We start from the raw sequence: 22,977 nt of genomic DNA on the forward strand, positions 1-22,977 counted from the left end.
TGTTGATTATGGTGGATCATTACACTGGTCTCATAAACTTTTGCATTCCACATTATTGTACAGTATTCATTTGTCATCACCCATCGCAGTTTGTTTTAAAAACAAAATGTTTTCATTGCTGCAACATAGAGAATCACATGCAGAAATACAGTCAAGAATTTTCTTTCACTTAACTGATGTGGAATCCAAATGTCAAAACAATTGACATAGCCAAGCTGACCCAAATGATTTTCAGAGCTTCACTTGGATATTTTGAGTATGCTGGCTATCTCCCAGGTTGAATAACATTTATTGTCCTCCATTAATGTCTCAATTTGATCACTATCTATTTCAAATGGTCTGCCAAACTGTGGAGCATTATCCAGTGAAAAATCTCCAGCATGAAACTTTACAAACTGCTTTTGACACATTCAGTCAGTCACAGCACCTTATCCATATACTGCACAAATGTTTCTCTTTTTTTTTCAGTTGTGTTATCTTTCTTGAAGTAATAAAGCATAATATGACAAAAACCATTTTTTCCATCTTTAATATTCAATGACTACACAAAACTTCACCAATTTTGATAAGATTTTTTTAATACACACTGATATGATTGATTGTGATACATTGTCACATTACAATCTAGCAAAATTGTTTCAAATGAAGTTAAAGATAACTAAGTGCTATCTGAGCCATCTTATGGACAAAAAGAAAAATGACTACTTAGGAACCCAATATAATTCTGCTGTTGTACCTAGCTTTATTAGACCTTATATCTGTTGCAAACTTATCAGAAAGAAAGATAACCTGTTATGATGATACTGGCTTCCCTGGTGGCTCAGACAGTAAAGCATCTGCCTACAATGTGGGAGACCCAGCTTCAATTCCTGGATAGGGAAGATCCTCTGGAGAAGGAAATGGCAACCCACTCCTGTATTCTTGCCTGGAGAATCCCATGGACAGAGGAGCTTAGTAGGCTATAGTCCACGGGGTCGCAAAAAGTCGGACACGACTGAGCTACTTCACTTTCTTTCTTTCTTTCTTTCCTTCCTTCCTTCTTTCTTTCTTTCTTTCTTTCTTTCTTTCTTTCTATGATGATACTGTGAGTGCATGCTAAGTTGCTTCAATCATGTCTAACTCTTTATGACCTCATGGACTGGAACTCACCAGGCTCCACTGTCCACAGGATTCTCCAGGCAAGAATACTGGAGTGGGTTTCCATGCCCTCCTCCAGGGGATTTTCCTGACCTAGGGAGCAAACCTGCATCTCTTACACGTAGTACCACTAGCACCACCTGAGAAGCCCTATGATGATACTAAATCAATGCAAATGATGCAAGAGCTTCTAGGTAAACTCTATAAGAATAATTATGTTTTGGAATGTCTATCTAAAACAACCTCTCCACATAGTTTGTAACTTGAAATTTTGGAGCTGTGTGGTAAGGTAAGTATTTTAAAAATTGAGACTTGGTCATACATGAGCAATGTACCCATGTACCTATGTCATGTTGCATGGAATGCCATGTATCATGGGGATCAGGAAGGACACTCCATCAGAGTTTACCCATTTTTAGCAGGCCAGTCAAAAACAAATGTTTCAGAGCCCTGGTCAAGAACTTAGATTTGGACAAGAGAAATGATGGTAAATAGGCATCAGTGCAGTTCAGTTGCTCAGTCGTATCAGACTCTTTGTAACCCCATGAATCACAGCACGTCAGGCCTCCCTGTCCATCACCAACTCCCGGAGTTCACTCAAACTCACGTCCTTCACATCAGTGATGCCATCCAGCCATCTCATCCTCTGTCGTCCCCTTCTCCTCCTGACCCCAATCCTTCCCAGCATCAGAGTCTTTTCCAATGAGTCAACACTTCTCATGAGGTGGCCAAAGTACTGGAGTTTCAGCTTTAGCATCATTCCTTCCAAAGAACTCCCAGGGCTGATCTCCTTTAGAATGGACTGGTTGGATCTCCTTGCAGTCCAAGGGACTCTCAAGAGTCTTCTCCAACACCACAGTTCAAAAGCATCAATTCTTTGGTGCTCAGCTTTCTTCACAGTCCAACTCTCACATCCATACATGACCACTGAAAAAACCATAGCCTTGACTAGACCGACCTTTGTTGGCAAAGTAATGTCTCTGCTTTTGACAGAGGCGGTCATAACTTTCCTTCCAAGTAGTCAGCATCTTTTAATTTCATGGCTGCAATCACCATCTGCAGTGATTTTGGAGCCCCCAAAAATAAAGTCTGACACTGTTTCCACTGTTTTCCCATCTATTTCCCATGAAGTGATGGGACCAGATGCCATGATCTTTGTTTTCTGAATGTTGAGCTTTAAGCCAACTTTTTCACTTTCCTCTTTTACTTTGATCAAGAGGCTTTTTAGTTCCTCTTCACTTTCTGCCATAAAGGTGGTGTCATCTGCATATGTGAGGTTATTGATATTTCTCCTGGCAATCTTTATTCCAACTTGTGCTTCTTTCAGCCCAGCGTTTCTCATGATGTACTCTGCATATAAGTAAATAGGCATGACTTGCTGTATAAAGATGGTTTGGAGCTCAAAGAAGAAAAAAGGCTCTTATTGTTGCTGTAAAAGACAGGGTAAGTTGTATGAAGACAGCAAGTAATTTTACTGTCTAGGAGTTTATTGAATAGATAGATCACTCCCAAATAAAATAACATACTGAAACATTAATTAACAAAAATTGGTTTCTCCTTGCAGAGAAAATAAGGGACTCTTAATGTATATGTTTGTTGTCATCCTGAGATATTCTTTATAAGAAAGTACATGTTTCAGAAACTGCTGTTGGTATTTATGTTTAGCAATCTACAGAATGTTAATGTGAGAGACAGATCATAATTGCTCACTTCTTAGTACTCATTGCAAAGTTGAGGAATCTAATTTAAACATTGAAATAAAGGTATTAAATAAGGGAAACATTTCAGTATGCAAGGAAAGTATAAAAGAAGGTATGAGGAAAGGAATTACATTACATTTGGTTAAAGGGGCAAAAGACAGTTTCGTCCTAGAGCTGGTTGCTCCTGAATGGAAAAAAGTAACAAAGGGGCAAAGTGACATGGGTAGAGAAAGTTGTAGAATGTTCGTGAAATGGAACACTGACAAGGAGTGCATGATCAAGACTCTCTAGGATTCGATTCAGTTTAGTTGGATAAATGGATTTTGTTGATAGTTGTCTGACACAATATTGGATTTGGTTTCTTGTTAAAAGAACAGTTTTCTCAGAAAGCTGCTTTTGAGAAAAGATTGTATGAGTTTCTTTGCCTTTAAGTGATCTGTATTTGCTTTCGAAATCTTTTCACTTTGATTAAGTGAATAAGTATCATTTGCAGATTCTAAAATTGACCTCTGGCTAACTGAGATGCTTCAGCCAGGCTCCTCTGTCCATGGGGATTCTCCAGGCAAGAATACTGGAGTGGGTTGCCATGCCCTCCACCAGGGGATCCTCCCAACTCAGGTACCAAACCCAAGTCTCCAGTATTGCAGGCAGTTTCTTTACCCTCTGAGCCACAAGGGAAGCCCAAGAATACTGATGTGGGCAGCCTATCCCTTCTGCAGTAGATCTTGTTGACCAAGGAATCAAACCAGCATCTCCTGCATTGCAGGGAGATTCTTTACCAGTTGAGCTACCAGGGAAGCCCATATGACAAGGGAAACATTGTCAAATGAATGATAAGCCTGCTCAGGTTATACTGTATGAGTAAATGCTATTAACACAGATATTCTAAAAATTACATGAAATTCCTAAAAATCTGGTATGTCCTGATGAGATGTTACCATTCATGATTCTGGATGTTGTAGTCAAGTATCTTTATGGATTGCACTGCAATCAGGTATTTAAGTTTTTAAATCTCTTTGTCATTTAAAGACAATTACTGTACTCTGATGCTTGTTGTCAAAGTGCTTCATGTTCAAGAAGGAAGGAAATTCGACAAGTACATGTTTTGAATAAATTTTAAATTATAATACAAAACTAGGCAAGAAACTAAAGAATCCTAATGGAAAACCTGGTAGCTTTATAAGATGCTAAAGAAAGGATTAGTCTTCTCAGGTGGCACTAATAGTAAAAGACCTGCCTGCCAATGCAGGAGATATAAGATACGTGGGTTCAATCCCAGAGACAGGAAGATCGCCTGGAGAAGGGCATGGTAACCCACTCCAGTATTCACACCTGGAGAATCCCATGGATAGAGGTGTCTGGTGGACTGCAGTCCATAGGGTCGCAAAGAGTTGGACACAACTGAAGAGACTTAGCAATGAAAGGATTAGTTATTGGGTAAACTGGTGAACATGGCTATAAGGTTCATGGCTTTTTGTCTGAAGTATTACTCATGTTGATCTAAGTGTTCAAGATATAGGGAAGCCCTTCCCCTCAAGCTATTATGACTTACAACAATTGGGTAAATTACCACTTCCATGGGTAGAATTGAAATGTTATTCTTTTCTCTCTGTCTGTTCCCTCCAGAAACTGGACGATTGGGTTCTGAGCAGCCTTTTCAAATGAATGGGAAGGACTACTGTGGGCATGTGCAGGAATCTTGCTATTTGGGGGAACTCTAGTGGAGAGAAATGCATCAAGGAAGAATCTGATGGCAGGACATGGATTTTCTGACCGTGAGAGGTCTTTTGAGGAATTCAGTCTGAGACTCCTGAGGAGTTCCACCACAACCAGTGTGCAAGAGCTCGTGTGGCCAATAGACATAGACCAGACTTATTTGAGAAACAAATTAGTGTTGATTTAGTTGTGTTTGATGGAGATGAAGATAATTAGAAGAAAAATATTATGTTTCAATATATATTAAATCCCAGTTCTGTTGAAGTTCTTGTGGTAGCCACACTTTTGCCCTAATATTCAGAAGAAAAAGAAAATTACCTAGTAGCTTTATCACAGAGTATTGAAACAGAGCAGGGTCCTATGGTCCTTCCCCCTCACCATCACCCATGTCCTCCACATGCCTTTTGTCTGTAGAAAAACTTTAGACAAAAAAGGAGTTTAAACAGAGAAGTGATAAATTGCAGAAGGGAAACAGTTCAAGGAGACTAAATGGTAATACATTGGCCAATAAGCATAGTCAGGGACCTTTAGTTCCTCTTCAAGGGTTATAGATAATATTCTGAGCCATATCCTTTGAGCTGTCTTAAACATACTGAAGTCCTCACTTGGTGGAAGAGGTTAACTACATGATGACCGACTGTAACTATGACAAAAGCTGCCACAATTTTGAGAACTGACCTCAAGGAAATGGAACAAACTAACCCTGGAACTGAAAATTAACCGTAGTTAAAACAACCCAAATGACGCTGGTCAGACCACCACATGACCAATTTCAATATGACTTTGAAATCAGAACTGATTGTGCTGTTTCTACATATGGCTCTCACCTTTTGCCTAAAAAGCTCTTTCCCACTGAGTTTTCAGCGAGGAGATTGGCCTTTGGACAGGAGTCTGCTGTCCCCCCAGTTGCTGGCATCTGAAATACAGCAAATTCTTCTTTCCATCAACTGTGCCACTTTCGTGACTTTTGAGTGGTGAGCAAGATGGACTTGACTTTAAGTAACGGTATAAATAACTATGTATGACATTGTTTTTTTATAGTCTATTGCTAAAAACACATGTACAATGCTTGTGTGACAAATGCATATAATAGATAAAATTTATAGTTTCAAAAATGTTTAGCTATGAACATATCTCTGAGTTTCTTCACAATATCTTATCAGTTTCCTCCTAATGTGAATAACTAGGTAAATATAAAGGAGGCCTAGCACCAAGGAACATGGACTACACCAAAGAAAAAAGGCTGACTCACTCTGGCATTGAAGGATGGATATTTTGATCATTAATGTTTTCAATTGAAAATCATGTGATTAAAAAAGGACAAGATGGGAAAATCTGTACATATTGAAGTATGGGGAAATCATTTGGGGTTATTCATGGCTTAATTTAACCTTCACTGACCAAAGTGGCCTGTTTTGCGACCTTTCAGACAGGCGTTGTACATCTGCTTTGGTCGCTGAGGAGAGAAATTCATTTGAAGTCAAAATAGAGAAACTGTGGTTCAGACATACAAGGTAATAACAGCTCAAAATAGAGAAACTATGGTTCAGACATACAAGGTAATACTAGGTGGTCATTTTGGATGTGGTTTCAGACATGTTCCTGTATTGCTGAGTTTTCTGATCTCTATTGGACCAGGGGTTGCCACTAGCCATTCTCAAAGCAGTGTCTGCTGGCAGCTGGTAGCTGCTACCCCATGGGTTGAAGGTTTCTTCTTGTAACAATTATGCTTTTAAATAATAAGAGTCTGTAGCAGATGTAAACAGGAAAAAAAGAAAACGTGTGGTGGCCAATAACTCCTACTATGTATATGCTAATACCACATTAAAAGTTAAAATCTACTTAGGTAAAAGACTGGCTATGTCTCCCTAAGGTGCTGGATACAGACAAGGCTTTGTCTTCCCAAGGTGCTGGCTTCAAACTAGGCTTTAAATTTATTCTCCTGAATTCTTCTGGGAATGAGATCTGTTTTACCTATTAAAGTTAGTTTGAATGGGGTCTGTTGCACCAAACTACTGGACAAAGGGATAGACGCTTAGCTATACCAGCCTCAGATTCAGGACCTAGAACTTGGGAATATTTCTAACTCAGTGTCCATTCCCCGAACTGAGGCAAGACTATGCCCCATTTTAGCAGGAAGTACCCAGAGTGGCTGTATTCGCAGTTCCCTGAAAGATTTAAGGAAATTTGAAAGACAAGAGAGAACTGAAACCAAGTCCTCCTACACCTGAGTTTTCTGTTTCTTTTCTTAGTAACTTCTATACCAATATGTTATTTCCTTTCTTGCCCAACACATGTTCTCCTCAACATGGAGAAGCAGCAAAGAAAAGGGGGCATTGAAACTAAGCAGGACCTATGAGACCATCCTGGGCATGAAAATCTATCTGTCCCAAAGTCTATCTATCTTTCTTGCCATACTAATTACATTTTTTTTTCAGCTCCTTGATCCTCTCTCAGTTCCAAAAAGCAGATTCAAACAGTTGCTAATCAGGGAAAAGAGAGAAAGCAGAAACAGAGGTCAAATTAAGAAACAATAGTACAGACTTAGGGAAGAGTCCTGATTCCTCCTCAAGGAATATACATAACAAAATCTTTGAATTTTTCTGAAGAAAATAAGGCCCAACCTAGGTCGTCATGGTTGTTGTCATCGTTCAGTCCCTAAGTTGTGTCCTAACTCTTTTCGACCTCATGGACTGCAGCATGCCAGACTTCCCTGTTCTTCATTATCTCCTGGAGTTTGCTCAGATTTATGTCCATTGAGTCAGTGATGCCATCCAACCATCTCGTCCTCTGCCACTCTCTTCTCCCTTTGCTTTCTGTCTTTCCTAGCATCAGAGTTTTTCCCAATGAGTCAGTGGCCAAAGTACTGGAGTTTCAGCTTTAGCATCAGTCCTTACAATGAGTCTTCAGGGTTGATTCCCTTTAAGTTCACAGGCTTGATATCCTTGCTGTTTCAGTGACCCTCAAGTCTTCTCCAGCACCATAATTTGAAAGCATCAGTTCTTCAGCACTCAACCTTCTTTATGGTCCAACTCTCACATCTGTACATGACTACTGAAAAAACTGTATCTTTGACTATATGGACCTTTGTCAGCAAAGGTCTCTGCTTTTAAATATACTGTCTAGGATTGTCATAGTTTTTCTTCCAAGGAGCAATTGTCTTTTAATTTCATGGCTGAAGCCACCATCTACAGTGATTTTGGAGCCCCAAAAAATAAAATCTGCCACTGGAATTTCTTGGTTTACATACTGCTGAAGCCTAGATTGAAGATTTTTAACATTACCTTGCTAGCATGTGAAATGAGCTCAATTGTTTGATATTTTGAGTATTCTTTGGCATTGTCTTTCTTCTCCATCTAGATGGAGAATGTAACTTCAGGTTGAGCACAAAATTCCTAGAACACCACCCTTGCTGAAATTGTGTATCTCAGATTGGGATTTGAACCCATACTCTGAGATTCGAACCCAGCCAAAACCCATGGTACCTGATTTCATGACCTAATGAAGCTCAGATTCATCACAGAAAGAATTCAGTGAAAGACAAAGTGATAGGTAAGAAGTGGATTTATTCAGATTCTGAAAGGAGCACACTCCACAGACAGAGTGTGGATAATCACAGAGGGCAAGTATAGCTGCAAAATGTGCAACGGTTAATTTTTACAGGCTGGCTAACTTCATATGCTAATGAGTGGGAGGGTTATTCCATCTATTGGGGGGAAGGAGTGGAGATTTCCAGGAATTGGGCAATGGCCCACTCCTTGGTCTTTTGACAGTGCCTTGGAACTCTCATGGCCCCTCTGAGTGCCATTTAGCTTGCTGATTGAGGATCAAGGTCTAGTCTTGTCTATCACCTTGGTCCCATTGGATTCTAATTGGTTTATGTTGTGTCCTTGGGTGATGTCATTCTTTCAAAAGTTGTATCCTGCCACTTTCTCTCCTATTACAGTACCTTACCACCAACCAATCCGAAGAGAGTCACAGACCGCTCTCCCAATTTTTGCCGATAAAAAATTTCCCCAAAAACTGTGAGATAGTTTGGGGGTCTTAAGCATGAACCTCCTGTTCCTGTTGCTTAGCCATGCATAAATCTTTCTCTTCTGCATACTCTGACATTTCCATTTCTTTGGCCTCTGTGTGCATCAGGCATGGATTTGTGTTTTGTAACAATGCTGGTAAATGACTTCTTTTCGGTAGCTCTTGATCTTTCGATCTACAGACCTTGGCACAGAGTTCCTAAAATCTTGGAATTTCCCAAGTGTTGAAAGCAATCAAGATACCTTTTTCTAGTTATCAAAATTTCAGAAAGCCCTATATAACCTAAAAATGGGCACTGATTGTCAGTGAACACAATTATGTGATTGACGGGTTGGAACTTTCGGTATTTCCCTTGACATCCAGGGAGAGAATAGAGACTAAAGTTAAATTGAACCTATAGTCAATGATTTGATCAATTTGCCTCTGTAATGAAACCTCCATAGAAACCCAAAAGGATGGTTTATAGACAGCTTTTGATATGGCGAACACATTGAGATACAGGAGTGTAGCATACTTAGATGGAGAAGGCAATGGCATCCCACTCCAGTACTCTTACTGGAGAATCCCATGGGCAGAAGAGCCTGGTAGGCTGCAGTCTACAGGTTCACGAAGAGTCAGACATGACTGAGTGACTTCACTTTCACTTTTCACTTTCATGCACTGGAGAAGGAGATGGCAACCCACTCCAGTGTTCTTGCCTGGAGAATCCCAGGGACGGGGGAGCCTGGTGGGCTGCCATCTATGGGGTCACACAGAGTCGGACACGACTGAAATGACTTAGCGGCAGCAGCAGCAGCATACTTAGGGTGGTATGGAAGAATCAACACCTTACCACATGTCTTACCTGATCCATCTGGCTGTTACTATCCTTTTATAATAGGAGATCTAATAAGTACCTGTTTCTCTCAGTTTTACGAGCTACTCTATAAATGTAATCAAATCTAAGAAGGTCAAAGCTTTGGGTTTTCTAGTAGTCATGTATGGATGTGAGAGTTGGACTATAAAGAAAGCTGAGCGTCGAAGAATTGATGCTTTTGAATTGTGGTGCTGGAGAAGACTCTTGAGAGTACCTTGGACTGCAAAGAGATCCAACCAGTCCATCCTAAAGGAAATCAGTCCTGAATGTTCATTGGAAGGACTGATGTTGAAGCTGAAGCTCCAATATTTTGGCTACCTGATGCAGAGAACTGGCTCATTTGAAAAGAGCCTGATGCTGGGCAAGATTGAAGGTGGGAGAAGAAGGGCTGACAGAGGACTCAATGGACATAAGTTTGAGTAAGATCCAGGAGTTGGTGATGGACAGGGAGGCCTGGCGTACTGCAGTCCATGGGGTTGCAAAGAGTCAGACATGACTGAGAGACTGAACTGAATTGAACTGAACTGAACTAAAGAAGAAGGTCACAGGAACTTCCAGTCTATTGTGACTGATAAGTTTGATTGCCCCCACCACAAAACTTGTAGGTCTTGAAACTGAGTGGGATTCTGTTGGAATCATGGGCATGGAGGCCTTTCTGCTCCCCCATTTCCTGAAGGCAAGATTCCAGCCATTATGACTTTCCCTGAGACCCAAAGCGTGGATTTGAACAGTTGCTAATCAGGGGAGGGGCAGCCAAGAAATCACTGGATACAAGATTAAAGAGACCAGAGAAGCTCATCAAGATCCTTGTTCAGTCATGCACTCCTTTCCTACTCTTTGCAACCCCATCTGTTGCCGCCTACAACAACATAGACCAGATATGTCTGCAATATAGACCAGAACCTGCCCCATGACTTGAGGGTGCAGCAAACTGTGCCTTGATTGTCCTAGTAAGCATGCCAAAGGGACATTCTTAGGGCAGGGCATGCTCTCTGCTCCACTTCACTGCCTACCCCTGTGTCCATACCCATGGAAACAAAGCAAGATATTCCTGATCATTAGCAGAGCCTTGGCTAATCAAACTCCCCAGTATAACTATTCCCTAATGATCTCATGTGACTTCTGCCAATAGGAGCCATTTTGTCTTCCTGCCATGGAGAGCAGGAAGGCCCACTGACTCCCTGCTTGCCAAATTATATGTGTCTGTCTTTTCATTACATGCTCGCCCTCATTTCAGGTCTTTCTCACCCACTGTGCTGGACACATCACCCATGGACTACAGCATGTCAGGTTTCCCTGAACTTCACTGTCTCCCAGAGTTTGCTCAAACTCATGTCCATTGAGTCAGTGATGTCATTCAACCATTTCATGCTCTGTCTTTCCCTTCTTCTCGTCTTAAACCTTTCCCAGCATCAGCGTTTTTTCTATTGAATCAGCTCTTCGCATTAGATGGCCAAAGTATTGGAGCTTCACGGTCAGCATCCTTTGAATATTCAGGGTTGATTTCCTTTAGGATTGATTGGTTTGATCCCCCTGATGTCCAAAAGACTCTCAGGAGTCTTTGCCAACACCACAGTTCAAAAGCATCAATTCTTCAGCACTCAGCCTTCTTTATGGTCCAGCTCTCACATCCATACATGACTACTGGAAAAACCATAGCCTTGACTATACAGACCTTTGTCAGCAAAGTAATGTCTCTGCTTTTTAATATGCTGTTTAGGTTTTTCATAGCTTTTCTTCAAAGGATCAAGCATCTTTTAATTTCATGGATGCAACAATCCTCCACCAAGAAAATAAAGTCTGTCACTGTTTCCATTGTTTCCCCATCTATTTGCTATGAAGTGATGGGATTGGATGCCATGATCTTTGTTTTTTGAATGTAGAGTTTTAAGCCAGCTTTCTCACTCTCCCCTTTCACTTTCATCAAGAGGCTCTTTAGTTCCTCTTTGCTTTCTGCCATTAGTGTGGTGTCATCTGCATAACTGAAGTTATTGATATTTCTTCTGGCAATCTTGATTACAGCTTGAACTTCATTCAGCCTGGCATTTCACATGATGTACTCTGCATACAAGTTAAATAAGCAGGGTGACAATACACAGCCTTGATGTACTCCTTTCCCAATTTGGAAGCAGTCCATTTTTTCATGTCCAGTTCTAACTGTTGCTTCTTGACCTACATACAGGTTTCTCAGGAGGCAGGTAAGGTGATCTGGTATCACCATCTCTTGAAAATTTTTCCGCAGTTTGTTGTGATCCACACAAAGGCTTTAGCGTAATCAATGAAGCAGAAGTAGATATTCTTCTGGAATTCTCTTGATTTTTCTATGATTCAACGTGTTGACAATTTGATCTGTGATTCCTCTGCCTTTTCTAACTCTAGTTTGTACACCTGAAAATTCTCAGTTCATGTACTTTTGGAGCTTAGCTTGAAGGATTTTTACTATTACCTTGCTAGTATGTGAAATGAGTGAAATTTTGCAGTAGTTTGAACATTCTTTGGCATTGCCTTTCATTGGTATTGGAATGAAAAATGGCCTTTTCCAGCCTTGTGGCCACTGCTGAATTTTCCAAATTTGCTGGCATATTGAATGCAGCCCTTTCACAGCATCATCTTTTAGAATTTGAAATAGCTCAGCTGGAACTCATTCACCTCGACCAGTTTTGTTCATAGTGATGCTTCCTAAGGTCCAGTTGACTTCACACTCCAGGATGTCTGGCTCTAGGTGAGTGATCACACCTTCATGATTATCCGGGTCATTAAGCTATTTTTTGTATAGTTCTTCTGTGTATTCTTGCCACCTCTTCTGAATATCTTCTGCTTCTCTTAGATCCTTACTGCTTATGCCCTTTATTTTGCCCATCTTTGCATGAAATGGTTCTTTGAAATATCTAATTTTCTTGAAGAGTTCACTAGTGTTTCTTATTCTATCACTTTTCTTTATTTCTTTGCATTGTTCACTTAGGAAAGCTTTCTCATCTCTCCTTGCCATCTTTGGAACTCTGCTTTCAGATGGATATGTCTTTAGGAAGCTGAAGACATGAAACATGAGAAGAAACTAAGGGAGTGTAAGTCATGCTTAATCTTCCCAAAGACTCCACTTTTGACCCACTATTATAAAATCGTCATCAAAGTCTCTGAGTTGAGACACACAGATTCTGAAGACAGAAGCCCAATGTGTCTCCCTTTCCTGGAAAAGCTGTCCTTTTCTATTCACCCAAAGCTCTGTCTTTGAGATTTCTTCACCAGTGTTCTGAGAGGCTGAGCTTTCAGTAACAGTCTAAACACTTAACCTGGGGAATCTGATGTTATCTCCAGATGATATATGGTGTCAGAAATGGGCTGAGTTATAAGATGCCCAGCTGGCCAAAACTGTTGTTTATTAGATGTATGAAAAAACTCCTACCTCACACACTGGATCTGGGTGCTCAAAATCCTTGTATCACAATGGAATAAATGCAAAGAGAATAGAAAGAAGGACATGATAAAGAAAATGATATGAACACAGAAAAAAAGTTAAAACTTAATTTTTGAAAAATTTATAAAATTGATAATCTCCTGTCAATATCAGAAAGAGAACAGAGAGAGAACACCAATTTCTAAGATTTGTTTTTTTTTTTTTTTAAACAGGGATATATGTAGTTATGAACCCCATAAACATTAACATGATTTAACAAAAAGAAGGTATTATGCACAAATCAGTGGTAATTTGGAAATCCGAAAAATTGGACAAATTTTGTTAAATCAAAATTTACCAAACTTGACACAAAGAGAAACAGACAATTTGAAAAGAGCTATTTTTATTTTAAAAAAAAACTGTTAAACTTAAAACTCCCTCCTCAAAAATAAGAAAACAAAAAATTCCAACATAAACCTTCACTGCTTAATTTTACCAAATATTTATTTTAAAAATAGATATATCACAGAAGCTTTCTCTGAGAATAAAAAGATAGGAAAGATTTCTTGATTTGTTTTATGAGGCAAAAAAACTCTCAATACCAATACTTGACAAAGAAATTTCAAGAACAGAAAAACATTATAAATAAGAAATTGGATCCACATAATACATTATAAGTAAGTTACATAAACAAAATTTTGTTTTACCTTCTGAGAATTTATGTGTGACTCAAAACATTAAAAATAGAAAAGATATAAAACATTTTGTCATCTCAAGAAATTTAGAATAAGCTCTTAATGAATTCAATAGTCATCCATAATAAAAATGATAATAAAAATTTAATAACTTTGAAAGAAAGTGTTCTTAATCTGAAAAAACTCATCCATGATATACTTAGAGCAATTACCATACCTAATATTGTTATTTTTCAGTTACTCTGTTGTGTCTGACTCTGTGCGACTGCATGGACTGCAGCACTCCAGGCTTCCCTGTCCTTGACTATTTCCAGGAGTTTGCTCAAACTCATGTCCATTGAATCAGTGATGACATTCAACCATCTCATCCTCTGTCATCTTCTTCTCCTCTTGCCCTCAATCTTTCCTAGCATCAGGGTCTTTTCCAAAGAGTTGGCTCTTTACATCAGGTGGCCACAGTATTGAACTTCAGCTTCAGCATCAGTCCTTCCAATGAATTTTAGGGTTAATACCTAATATTAATTGTTGGAATATTCTTATCCAGTAAAAGCAAAAAGATGGGAATGTCATCTGTCAATTCTATGCACTAGTTCAGAGTCAATGCCATTGGACAAGAAAATGCAATAAAAGGTAGCAAGAGGACTGAAAAAATTGAGAATTTTCATATTTATAGATATTATGAAAGTATGAATAGAAAATCCAGAAGGATTTACAGATAAAATATTATATTTAAAAAGTTAATTTAACATGCATGCTGGAAGCAAGGACAAAATATTTTAACATATTTCTATATATTAGCAAAAATCAAACTAACACATTCACATGCACAAAAACTCTTATATAAAGAAAGAGTTGAGCTCTTGTATTATGAGGCTTAAGATTTATTTTTGAAAGTCTTTCATCTACAGGTCATAATTAAAGACATAAGTAAATTAACATTTTCCAAAGTAAGGAAACTTAGGGAAAACAACACAAGTCCAAAAAACCACCTTTAAGAGATGATGACTTGATGGAAGGAGGAGAAATAAGAGTGAAGAAAACAGAGAAAAGCTATTAAAAAGATATGAAAAAGCTGTTACATCAGAAAGCAAAATAATATCAGAATGTTTAAGCAAGTAAAAATTCTAGCTCAGTTTTTAAAAGAAGAAATGAGATGGTTCTGCTCATATAACTTAAATATCCAGAGGCAGGTCAGCCTCCAGATCTTCTCTTTGGCTCCGTCTATCTTGTTCTATTTCTGAACTTCATTACTGGTCCAGCTTTAATTACACAACAAAATTCAACAGCAACTTTGAGCTTAGAATGAATTATATCATCCAGATGAGGAGTCTTTTTTCAACCACCGAATATAAACTATAGACTTCAGTTCGGTTAGAGCACCAATTATTAGAACTAAGTGATGAGAAGGGAGGTGAAATGCTGTATATTATCTTAGGCCTTAGCCCTTATCTGGTGTCTGTTTACTATCCAGGGACATTTGGAAAGGTTTGAAGATCTATTTGGTTCTAACTTGGGGAGAAATTATGGCATCTACAGGCCAGTTCAGTTCAGTTCAGTTGCTCAATTGTGTCCAACTCTGTGACCCCATGGACTGCAGCACGCCAGGCCTCCCTGTCCATCACCAACTCCCAGAGTCCACCCAAACCCATGTCCATCAAGTCAGTGATGCCATCCAACCATCTCATCCTCTGTCATCCCCATCTCCTCCTGCCTTCAATCTTTCCCAGCATCAGGGTCTTTTCCAATGAGCCAGTTCACCTCAGGTGGCCAAAGTATTGGAGTTTCAGGTTCACCATCAATCCTTCCAATGCTGCAAAACTCCTACAAGTGCATTTAATAACTTTCCATAACAAAGAATTATTCCGCCCAAAGTGTCAGTGGTCCAGGGCTTGAAAAATCTTTAGACAGGATGTTCTTAAAATTAAATGTGCATTCAAATAACCTAAAAGGCTTATGAAAACACAGCATTATAGTTCCCATTCCAGGATTTTTTTCAATAAGTTTACACTTGAGCTTGAAAATTTCTTCTTCTAACAAGCTCACAAGTACTACAGCTACTGCTGTTTCATAATCCACACCCCTAAGAAACACAGACTAATCAGGGTCCTGGCCTTAGCTGAGGGTTCAGTGAAGCATAGAACAGCATGCCTATCCTGTAAGATGAGGTGGTGTTTAATGCAAGCTGGAGAAATAACCAGATATACTAATGGATCAGAGGAAAAAAATATGTCATTTAAAAAGTCATTTCCTACCCTGTCCAAATCTTGACATCTGTATTGTCCTAGCATGATGGGGTGGCAGAACTGTTTCCAGTAACCCTGGCTGCTCCAAAACTTCCACTTGCTCTAACCTCCCTTCCTAAATCCTACAAAAAAAAAAAAAAAATGTACTCAGAATCTCTTCTCTCCTTTCCTGTTGTATTTATTAAATAAGCTTAGATTTTTAAAGTGAAGTTTCTATAAATTTGTAAAATAAGCAAAAGGATGAAGAAACATAAGTAGAAATTAAAATATGACTCAATATCAAAGGTATCACAGATATCAAAGATAGCACAGATATCAAAGTCCCTGAGAGGAATAAAAAACTCTTGACTCTTTCCTTAAATATTTAACAACCATCTGCACCATTACCCCCTCACCTATTTCAACTCACATTGAGAAATATGATCCTTTCTGACAAATAAATCTTTACATAGTTTACATGCAAACTACACTTACTGTATGGGCACAACTGATTTTCTCCAGAGGAGTTCAGAGCAGAAACAAGAAAAGCATGTTATTCTTGGCTATTTGGAAATATTTTAGTAAGAGTAAAATATAGAATATCAACTAAAGACGGGTGGGGGGGGGCGAGAAAGAAAGGTGATTTGGGGGAAAGGGATTTGAGACAATGATATCAACTCAGATTATGTTACTAAATAAATACATAGGCAAGTTAAAGATCTTGCCTAGAACCCACCTAGAATATGCCCCTCTCTAAAGGAACTTATAAGTAGAAGGAAAAGAAAAACAAAAAGAACTGCAGTGTTGTGGATTCAGAATACTGTGGACCTGAGCATGACATCAGTCAAAGGAGGGCTATTTCCACTGTACCATTAAGGAAGGCTTCCTGGAGAAAGAAGCTTCTTTGCTGACCCTCATGGTTAGAAAATCAGCCAGGCAGAGACAGAGAAATTATGTTAAAAATGCTCAGCATCTCTGAAAATATAACTACTTGGCATAATTATAGTTAGCTCACTTTGACAAATGGTATTACAGCAGAAAGGACATCGTTTTGGGGTGTTAGTTCTAAAAGGTCTTGTAGGTCTTCATAGAACCATGCAACTTCAGCTTCTTCAGCATTACTGGTTGGGCATAGACTTGGATTACTGTCATATTGAATGGTTTGCCTTGGAGACAAACAGAGATCATTCTGTTATTTTTGAGACTGCATCCAAGTACTGCACTCAGGACTCTTTTGTTGATCATGATGGCTACCCCATTTCTTCTGAGGGGTTCCTGCCCACAGTACTAGATATAATGATCATCTGAGTTAAATTCACCCATTCCAGTCCATTTTAGTTCACTGATTCTTAGAATGTCGACATTCACTCTTGCCAACCTGACCACTTCCAATTTGCCTTGATTCATGGACCTGACATTCCAGGTTTCTATGCAATATTGCTTTTTACAGCATCAGACCTTGCTTTTATCACCAGTCACATCCACAGCTGGGTATTGTTTTTGCTTTGGCTCCATCTCTTCATTCTTTCTGGAGTTATTTCTCCACTGATCTCCAGTAGCATGTTGGGCACCTACTGACCTGGGGAGTTCCTCTTTCAGTATCCTATCATTTTGCCTTTTCATACTGTTCATGGGGTCCTCAAGGAAAGAATACTGAAGTGGTTTGGCATTCCCTTCCCCAGTGGACCACACTCTATCAGACCTCTCTACCATGACCCTCCGGTCTTGGGTTGCCCCACGGGCATAGTTTAGTTTCATTGAGTTAGAGAAGGCTGTGGTCCTCGTGTGATTAGATTGACTAGTTTTCTGTGAGTATGGTTTCAGTGTGTCTCCCCTCTGATGCCCTCTTGCAACACCTATCATCTTACTTGGGTTTCTCTTACCTTGGCCGTGGGGTATCAATTGTGTGGATCACAATAAACTGTGGAAAATTCTGAAAGAGATGGGAATACCAGACCACCTGACCTGCCTGTTGAGAAATCTGTATGCAGGTCAGGAAGCAACAGTTAGAACTGGACATGGAACAACAGACTGGTTCCAAATAGGAAAAGTAGTGCATCAAGGCTGTATATTGTCATCCTGCTTATTTAACTTCTATGCAGAGTACATCATGAGAAACACGGGACTTGAAGAAACACAAGCTGAAATCAAGATTTCCAGGAGAAATCTCAATAACCTCAGATATGCAGATGACACCACCCTTATGGCAGAAAGTGAAGAGGAACTCAAAAATCTCTTGAGGAAAGTGAAAGAGGAGAGTGAAAAAATTGTCTTAAAGTTCAACATTCAGAAAACGAAGATCATGGCATCCGGTCCCATCACTTCATGGGAAATAGATGGGGAAACAGTGGAAACAGTGTCAGACTTTATTTTTGGGGGGCTCCAAAATCACTGCAGATGGTGACTTGCAGCCATGAAATTAAAAGACGCTTACTCTTTGGAAGAAAGTTATGACCAACCTAGATAACATATTCAAAAGCAGAGACATTACTTTGCCAATTAAGGTCCGTCTAGTCAAGGCTATGGTTTTTCCAGTAGTCACGTATGGATGTGAGAGCTGGACTGTGAAGAAGGCTGAGCACCAAAGAATGGATGCTTTTGAGCTGTGGTGTTGGAGAAGACTCTTGAGAGTCCCTTGGACTGCAAGGAGATCCAACCAGTCCATTCTGAAGATCAACCCTGGCATTTCTTTGGAAGGAATGATACTGAGGCTAAAACTCCAGTACTTTGGCCACCTCATGCGAAGAGTAGACTCATTGGAAAAGACTCTGATGCTGGGAGGGATTGGGGGCAGGAGGAGAAGGGGAAGACAGAGGATGAGATGGCTAGATGGCATCACCGATGTGAAGGAAGTGAGTTTGAGTGAACTCCGGGAGTTGGTTATGGACAGAGAGGCCTGGCATGCTGCGATTCATGGAGTTGCAAAGAGTCAGACATGACTGAGTGACTGAACTGAACTGATTACAGCAGAAAGAGAAAAAAAAAAAAAAAATCAAATAAGAAGCCAAAGAGATGTCACCATAAAAGTTGTGTACATCATTTCATTTATTACAAGGCACACATCTCACACCCAAGAAATCTGAGCAGATCCTAATATTAATATTGTCTTATAATATATGAACAACTTTAATTCTGTTTCTGATCTTACAATCTACAGGAACTCTGATTTGATCAGATGATTATTTGATGAAATATGATGAAATTGACTACTGGGCTGACCACTTGAGTTTCTGGGTTCCTGGGTACTTATTCCAAATGGAAAAGGAGACAGTGATGGGCTCACAAGATAGTCAGATATGACCTGTTAAGAGCACAAGCAAAAAAATCACTCTGCATAAGAGATATTTCACACCATGTTCATAGCCAGCACTATTCACAAGAGCCAAAATGTGGAATCAAACCATCTGTCCATAGGCAAATTAATTTATAATCTAAAATGTATTACACAATCTTAAGAAGGAAATAAATTCTAATATGTGCCACCACATGAATGAATTATGAGGACATAATGCTAATTGAAATAAGCCAGTCCCCCAAAATTACACTGATGATTCCACTCTTAAGAGGTTCAAGATTCATACAGAGATTAATATAGAGAGAAACTAGAACGGTGGTAGCTAGGGTATCAGAAGTATAGTTTAACTGGCATAGACTTTAAGTTTTTCAAGATGAAAAGAGTTCTAGGTTTTGGTTGCACAAAGTGTTAAGGTACTTAATTCTACTAAACTGTACATTTAGAAATGACTAATGTGGTAAATTTTATGTCATGCATATTTTACCACATTAAAAAAATACATTTACACAAAGATGGGAGTTGGAAAGAAATGGGAAAGGGTCTGGTGGAAATATTGAAGCTAAAGTGATAGATAAAATGGAGGGAAAGAGTGAGAGGATGGACAGAAAAATAAAACTGAATGAAAAACTCACCAGCGCCTCCAAAACCATAATGCAAGACAGATCAAAAGGATGAGGGAGGGCACTATTATTGCCACAAATATCAGGCCAGTGGAGGTGGGGTGTCCTGGCAATTGAGAGAGGATATTGGGATATCTTCAAACCTGTTTCTCTTGGCCTTCTTGCCCACTTGAGTCTCAGCACCTCCACTACCCACTTCTGACACATGGGCATCTCTGGTTCCCTCTCTCATATTCCTGGAAGGCTTATACTCACAGCCACATTTTATGTCTCTCTCTCATCCCATCTCACCTAGTCTACATTCTTCTTTCTTACCTATTCTATACCTTAGATTAGCTAATTTCATTCCTCTCACACTGTTGTCCCAGAAATAAATTTCAACCTGACTCTCTATCTCTGTCTCAATGTCTCTCTCTATTTTCTCCCCCACTCTCTTCCTCCCTCTCTCATTCATTAAATCCCTCACCTTATTCAGGCCTTCTCTCTGTACTTGAACCACCTCTTCCCATCCCCAGCGGGGCCCCAGTTCCTTCTCACCCCAGTACAGGATGATGTCCTGGTCTCCTAGACTGCTGTGCTTCACTCAGCAACTCAGGCCAGCCACCTCTCCAGCTGCCACATCTAGGGTTACTCGCAGATGCCAAGTCCAGTTTGCATTGGTCATGATGTCCCCTTGCTGAGTGCCAGGCTGCTCCTGCTCGCCCCTCATCCACATCACCCACACAGGTTTTGGGTAGAATCCTGAGACGTGGCACACCAGCAGTAGGTGGCCAGGCCCAGGAGTGGGGCCACTGGACAGCCAGGCCTCAGGCTTCACTGGGGTAAGAGGGAGCAGTAAGAATGTCAGATTATGACTCTGATCCAGAACATAGAGACTCAGAAACTCACAAGTTTGGATAGTGACCTCTTCCACTTCTTTGGAAACCAAATAATTTAATAATTAAAACACTCTCCTTTTAGGTATCTCCCACTTTTGAATTTAAAGAAGATGATGAAAGGTGAAACAGGAAAGTCTTGGGGAGAGAACAGGACTAACCTTGCCTCTGCAGTTCTGCTTTGCCTGCATCAAGGACACTCAGGAAATATCGAGGGCAGGTTTCTAAGAGGAGATTAGCTATAGTATCACAGATAGCATGGTACTGAATGATGAGTTCATAGAAACGCTGGGCCATGCTGCCACCCTCTGGGACAGGTGCACATGAATCATTCTTGATGCTCACGAAATCCAATCCTCCAAAAGCTCCCTTCAAGAAGCTTTCTACAGCCTTCCCAGGATGCAGCTCACAACCTGCTATGCCCTGGATCACAAAGGTGTCTGGATAGAAAGAAAACAGAGACAAAGTTATTTTTTAAAGCACACAAGAAAAAAAGAGATGGGAAAAGGACATGGGACTTTGGGTTTTGTTGGAAAGGTCTGAGATGCAAAATGACTAAAAAAAAAATGCCGTATTCAGAGACTTTTCCGAAAAAAAGGAACATCTGAGAGAGTTACACATGTTGTAAATGGTGGAGACGTGCTCTTATAAGGAATAGGGTGGTCAAGAGGGGAGTCAGAAGTACATCATTCCAGCCTGAAGGGAAGAATTACACTGAGAGAAGGGATTAGGCATAAGGTACTTGAGGAGACAGATTGGAGGGATTCATGCACTCAGGAACAGTGTAGGTAAAGTGAGGACTTGTTGCTTGGGATTTGAGAAAAACAAATTATGTACAAACAAACCAGAAGATGTTCACAAAGGAGGAATTTCATCTATGGCACAAGAGTTCAAAGAACAGGAAAAATCTGGGATACCAGGTGGAGGTATGGAGTAAGGGTTGGAGACTACTCTAGAGAGGTATATACATGCATAGGGCATCCCCAGTTCAGAGGACTGTACTCACATTCCAACTGGAATTCACTGACATGGTCCTGCACTTCTAGAATAAATCCAACGAGGTAGACTCTAAATAGTTCCTTCAGCTCAGTCACCTCCTCATCACTGAAGTTGCCCTTAGACCAGGGCTTCAGGAAGATGGTAGTGCCTGGGTCACCGTCCCAGCCATAAATCTGCAAATTGTCCAACCAGCCTGAGCCTTGATTTTGAGCCCAAGTGCTGTTGGCAAATGTCGAAATCTGGATGACATGGAAGGAGGTTGGCCCCTGGAATGCTGTGGTGGTGGAAGGATAAGAAAAGTGAGGCAAAAGAGAATTAAGATAGAATGAAAAAGAACCCAGAGTATGAACAATATAGAGCCTGAAACAGTTCCCTGCCCCAAGGCTTCTGGCTCTATTCCCAACCTCCAAAACACAGAAGAGAGCTGGAGATAGAGAGCCCAGACCCTTAGTGGTAGGTGCAGCATCTTTTTATCCAGAAGCCCTGCACCTCGAGCTGGAAACAGCCAGAGTTACTCTTACCATCCTCATTGTCACCACCTGGCACAATAACTGCTAGCAATAGAAGTGGCAGAAGCAGCATTTCAATGGGAAGTAGAGCTTCTGACTCTCAGAATTGGTATTTGATCTCCAATTTCAGCAAACCTTTTTCTCAGTACTTTATAGTGACTTCCTCTCTCCCTCAACTGACAAATCTTTTCTGCACATACATTGTTCATTACCGAAAAACTGTGCTTCCCACGGCTCTGGGCTTTTACTCGGTCTCTCATTTCTTCTCCAGCTCATGACTTGTAGATTTTGTTTTAATGTCTCTTGTCCAAATGATCTCCTTGATCTCAGTTTCCTTCATATTTATTACCTTGGAAAAGTTTACCATGCAATGTTGAAAGGTTATTTAACCTCCCTTATCCTTTATTTTCACATCTGTTAAACAGAAAAATAATATTAAACAACTGACCAGCCTCCATTCTGGTTTTTTAAATATCTTTTTATTTATGGCTGTGCTGAGTTTTATTTGCTACATGCAGGCTTTCTCCACTTGTGGTGAGTGGAGTCTACTCTCTAGTTGCAGTACACAGGTTTCTCATTGCTGTGGCTTCTCCTGTTGCTGAGCACAGGCTCTTTGGCTTGCGGGCTTCAGTAGTTATGCATCAGAGGCTCTAGATCATGAGCTCAGTAATTGTGGCATGTGTGCTTAGTTGCTCCAGAACATGTGGGATCTTCCCAGATCAGGGATGGAACCTGTGTCCCCTGCATTGGCAGGTAGATTCTTAACCACTGGACCACCCAGGGAAATCCCCAGTCTTTTTAAATCTAGAATTCCTTTGGTTTATCCACCCAACCTGAACTCTGTGTCCATGACCACTCTCCTCTAGCACTTTGCCATTACCTCTTCCCAGTGTTCTCAATGGCCCCTCTTATTTATATCACCCC

The 22,977-nt window shown here is 40.1% G+C and overlaps 1 protein-coding gene across 1 annotated transcript; it reads right to left on the bottom strand.

Annotated features, from left to right (window-relative positions):
- Nucleotides 1-19,034: 19,034 nt before the first annotated feature.
- On the bottom strand, nt 19,035-22,126 carry LOC138072668 (T-cell surface glycoprotein CD1b-1-like). The gene is given in 6 exon segments (XM_068963740.1): nt 19,035-19,056; nt 19,683-19,776; nt 20,208-20,486; nt 20,707-20,985; nt 21,552-21,818; nt 22,066-22,126. Coding segments are annotated over 6 exon segments (1,002 nt in total).
- Nucleotides 22,127-22,977: the final 851 nt, after the last annotated feature.

This window comes from Capricornis sumatraensis, chromosome 2 (genome assembly GCF_032405125.1).
Source record: "Capricornis sumatraensis isolate serow.1 chromosome 2, serow.2, whole genome shotgun sequence".
NCBI classification, from domain to species: domain Eukaryota; kingdom Metazoa; phylum Chordata; class Mammalia; order Artiodactyla; family Bovidae; genus Capricornis; species Capricornis sumatraensis.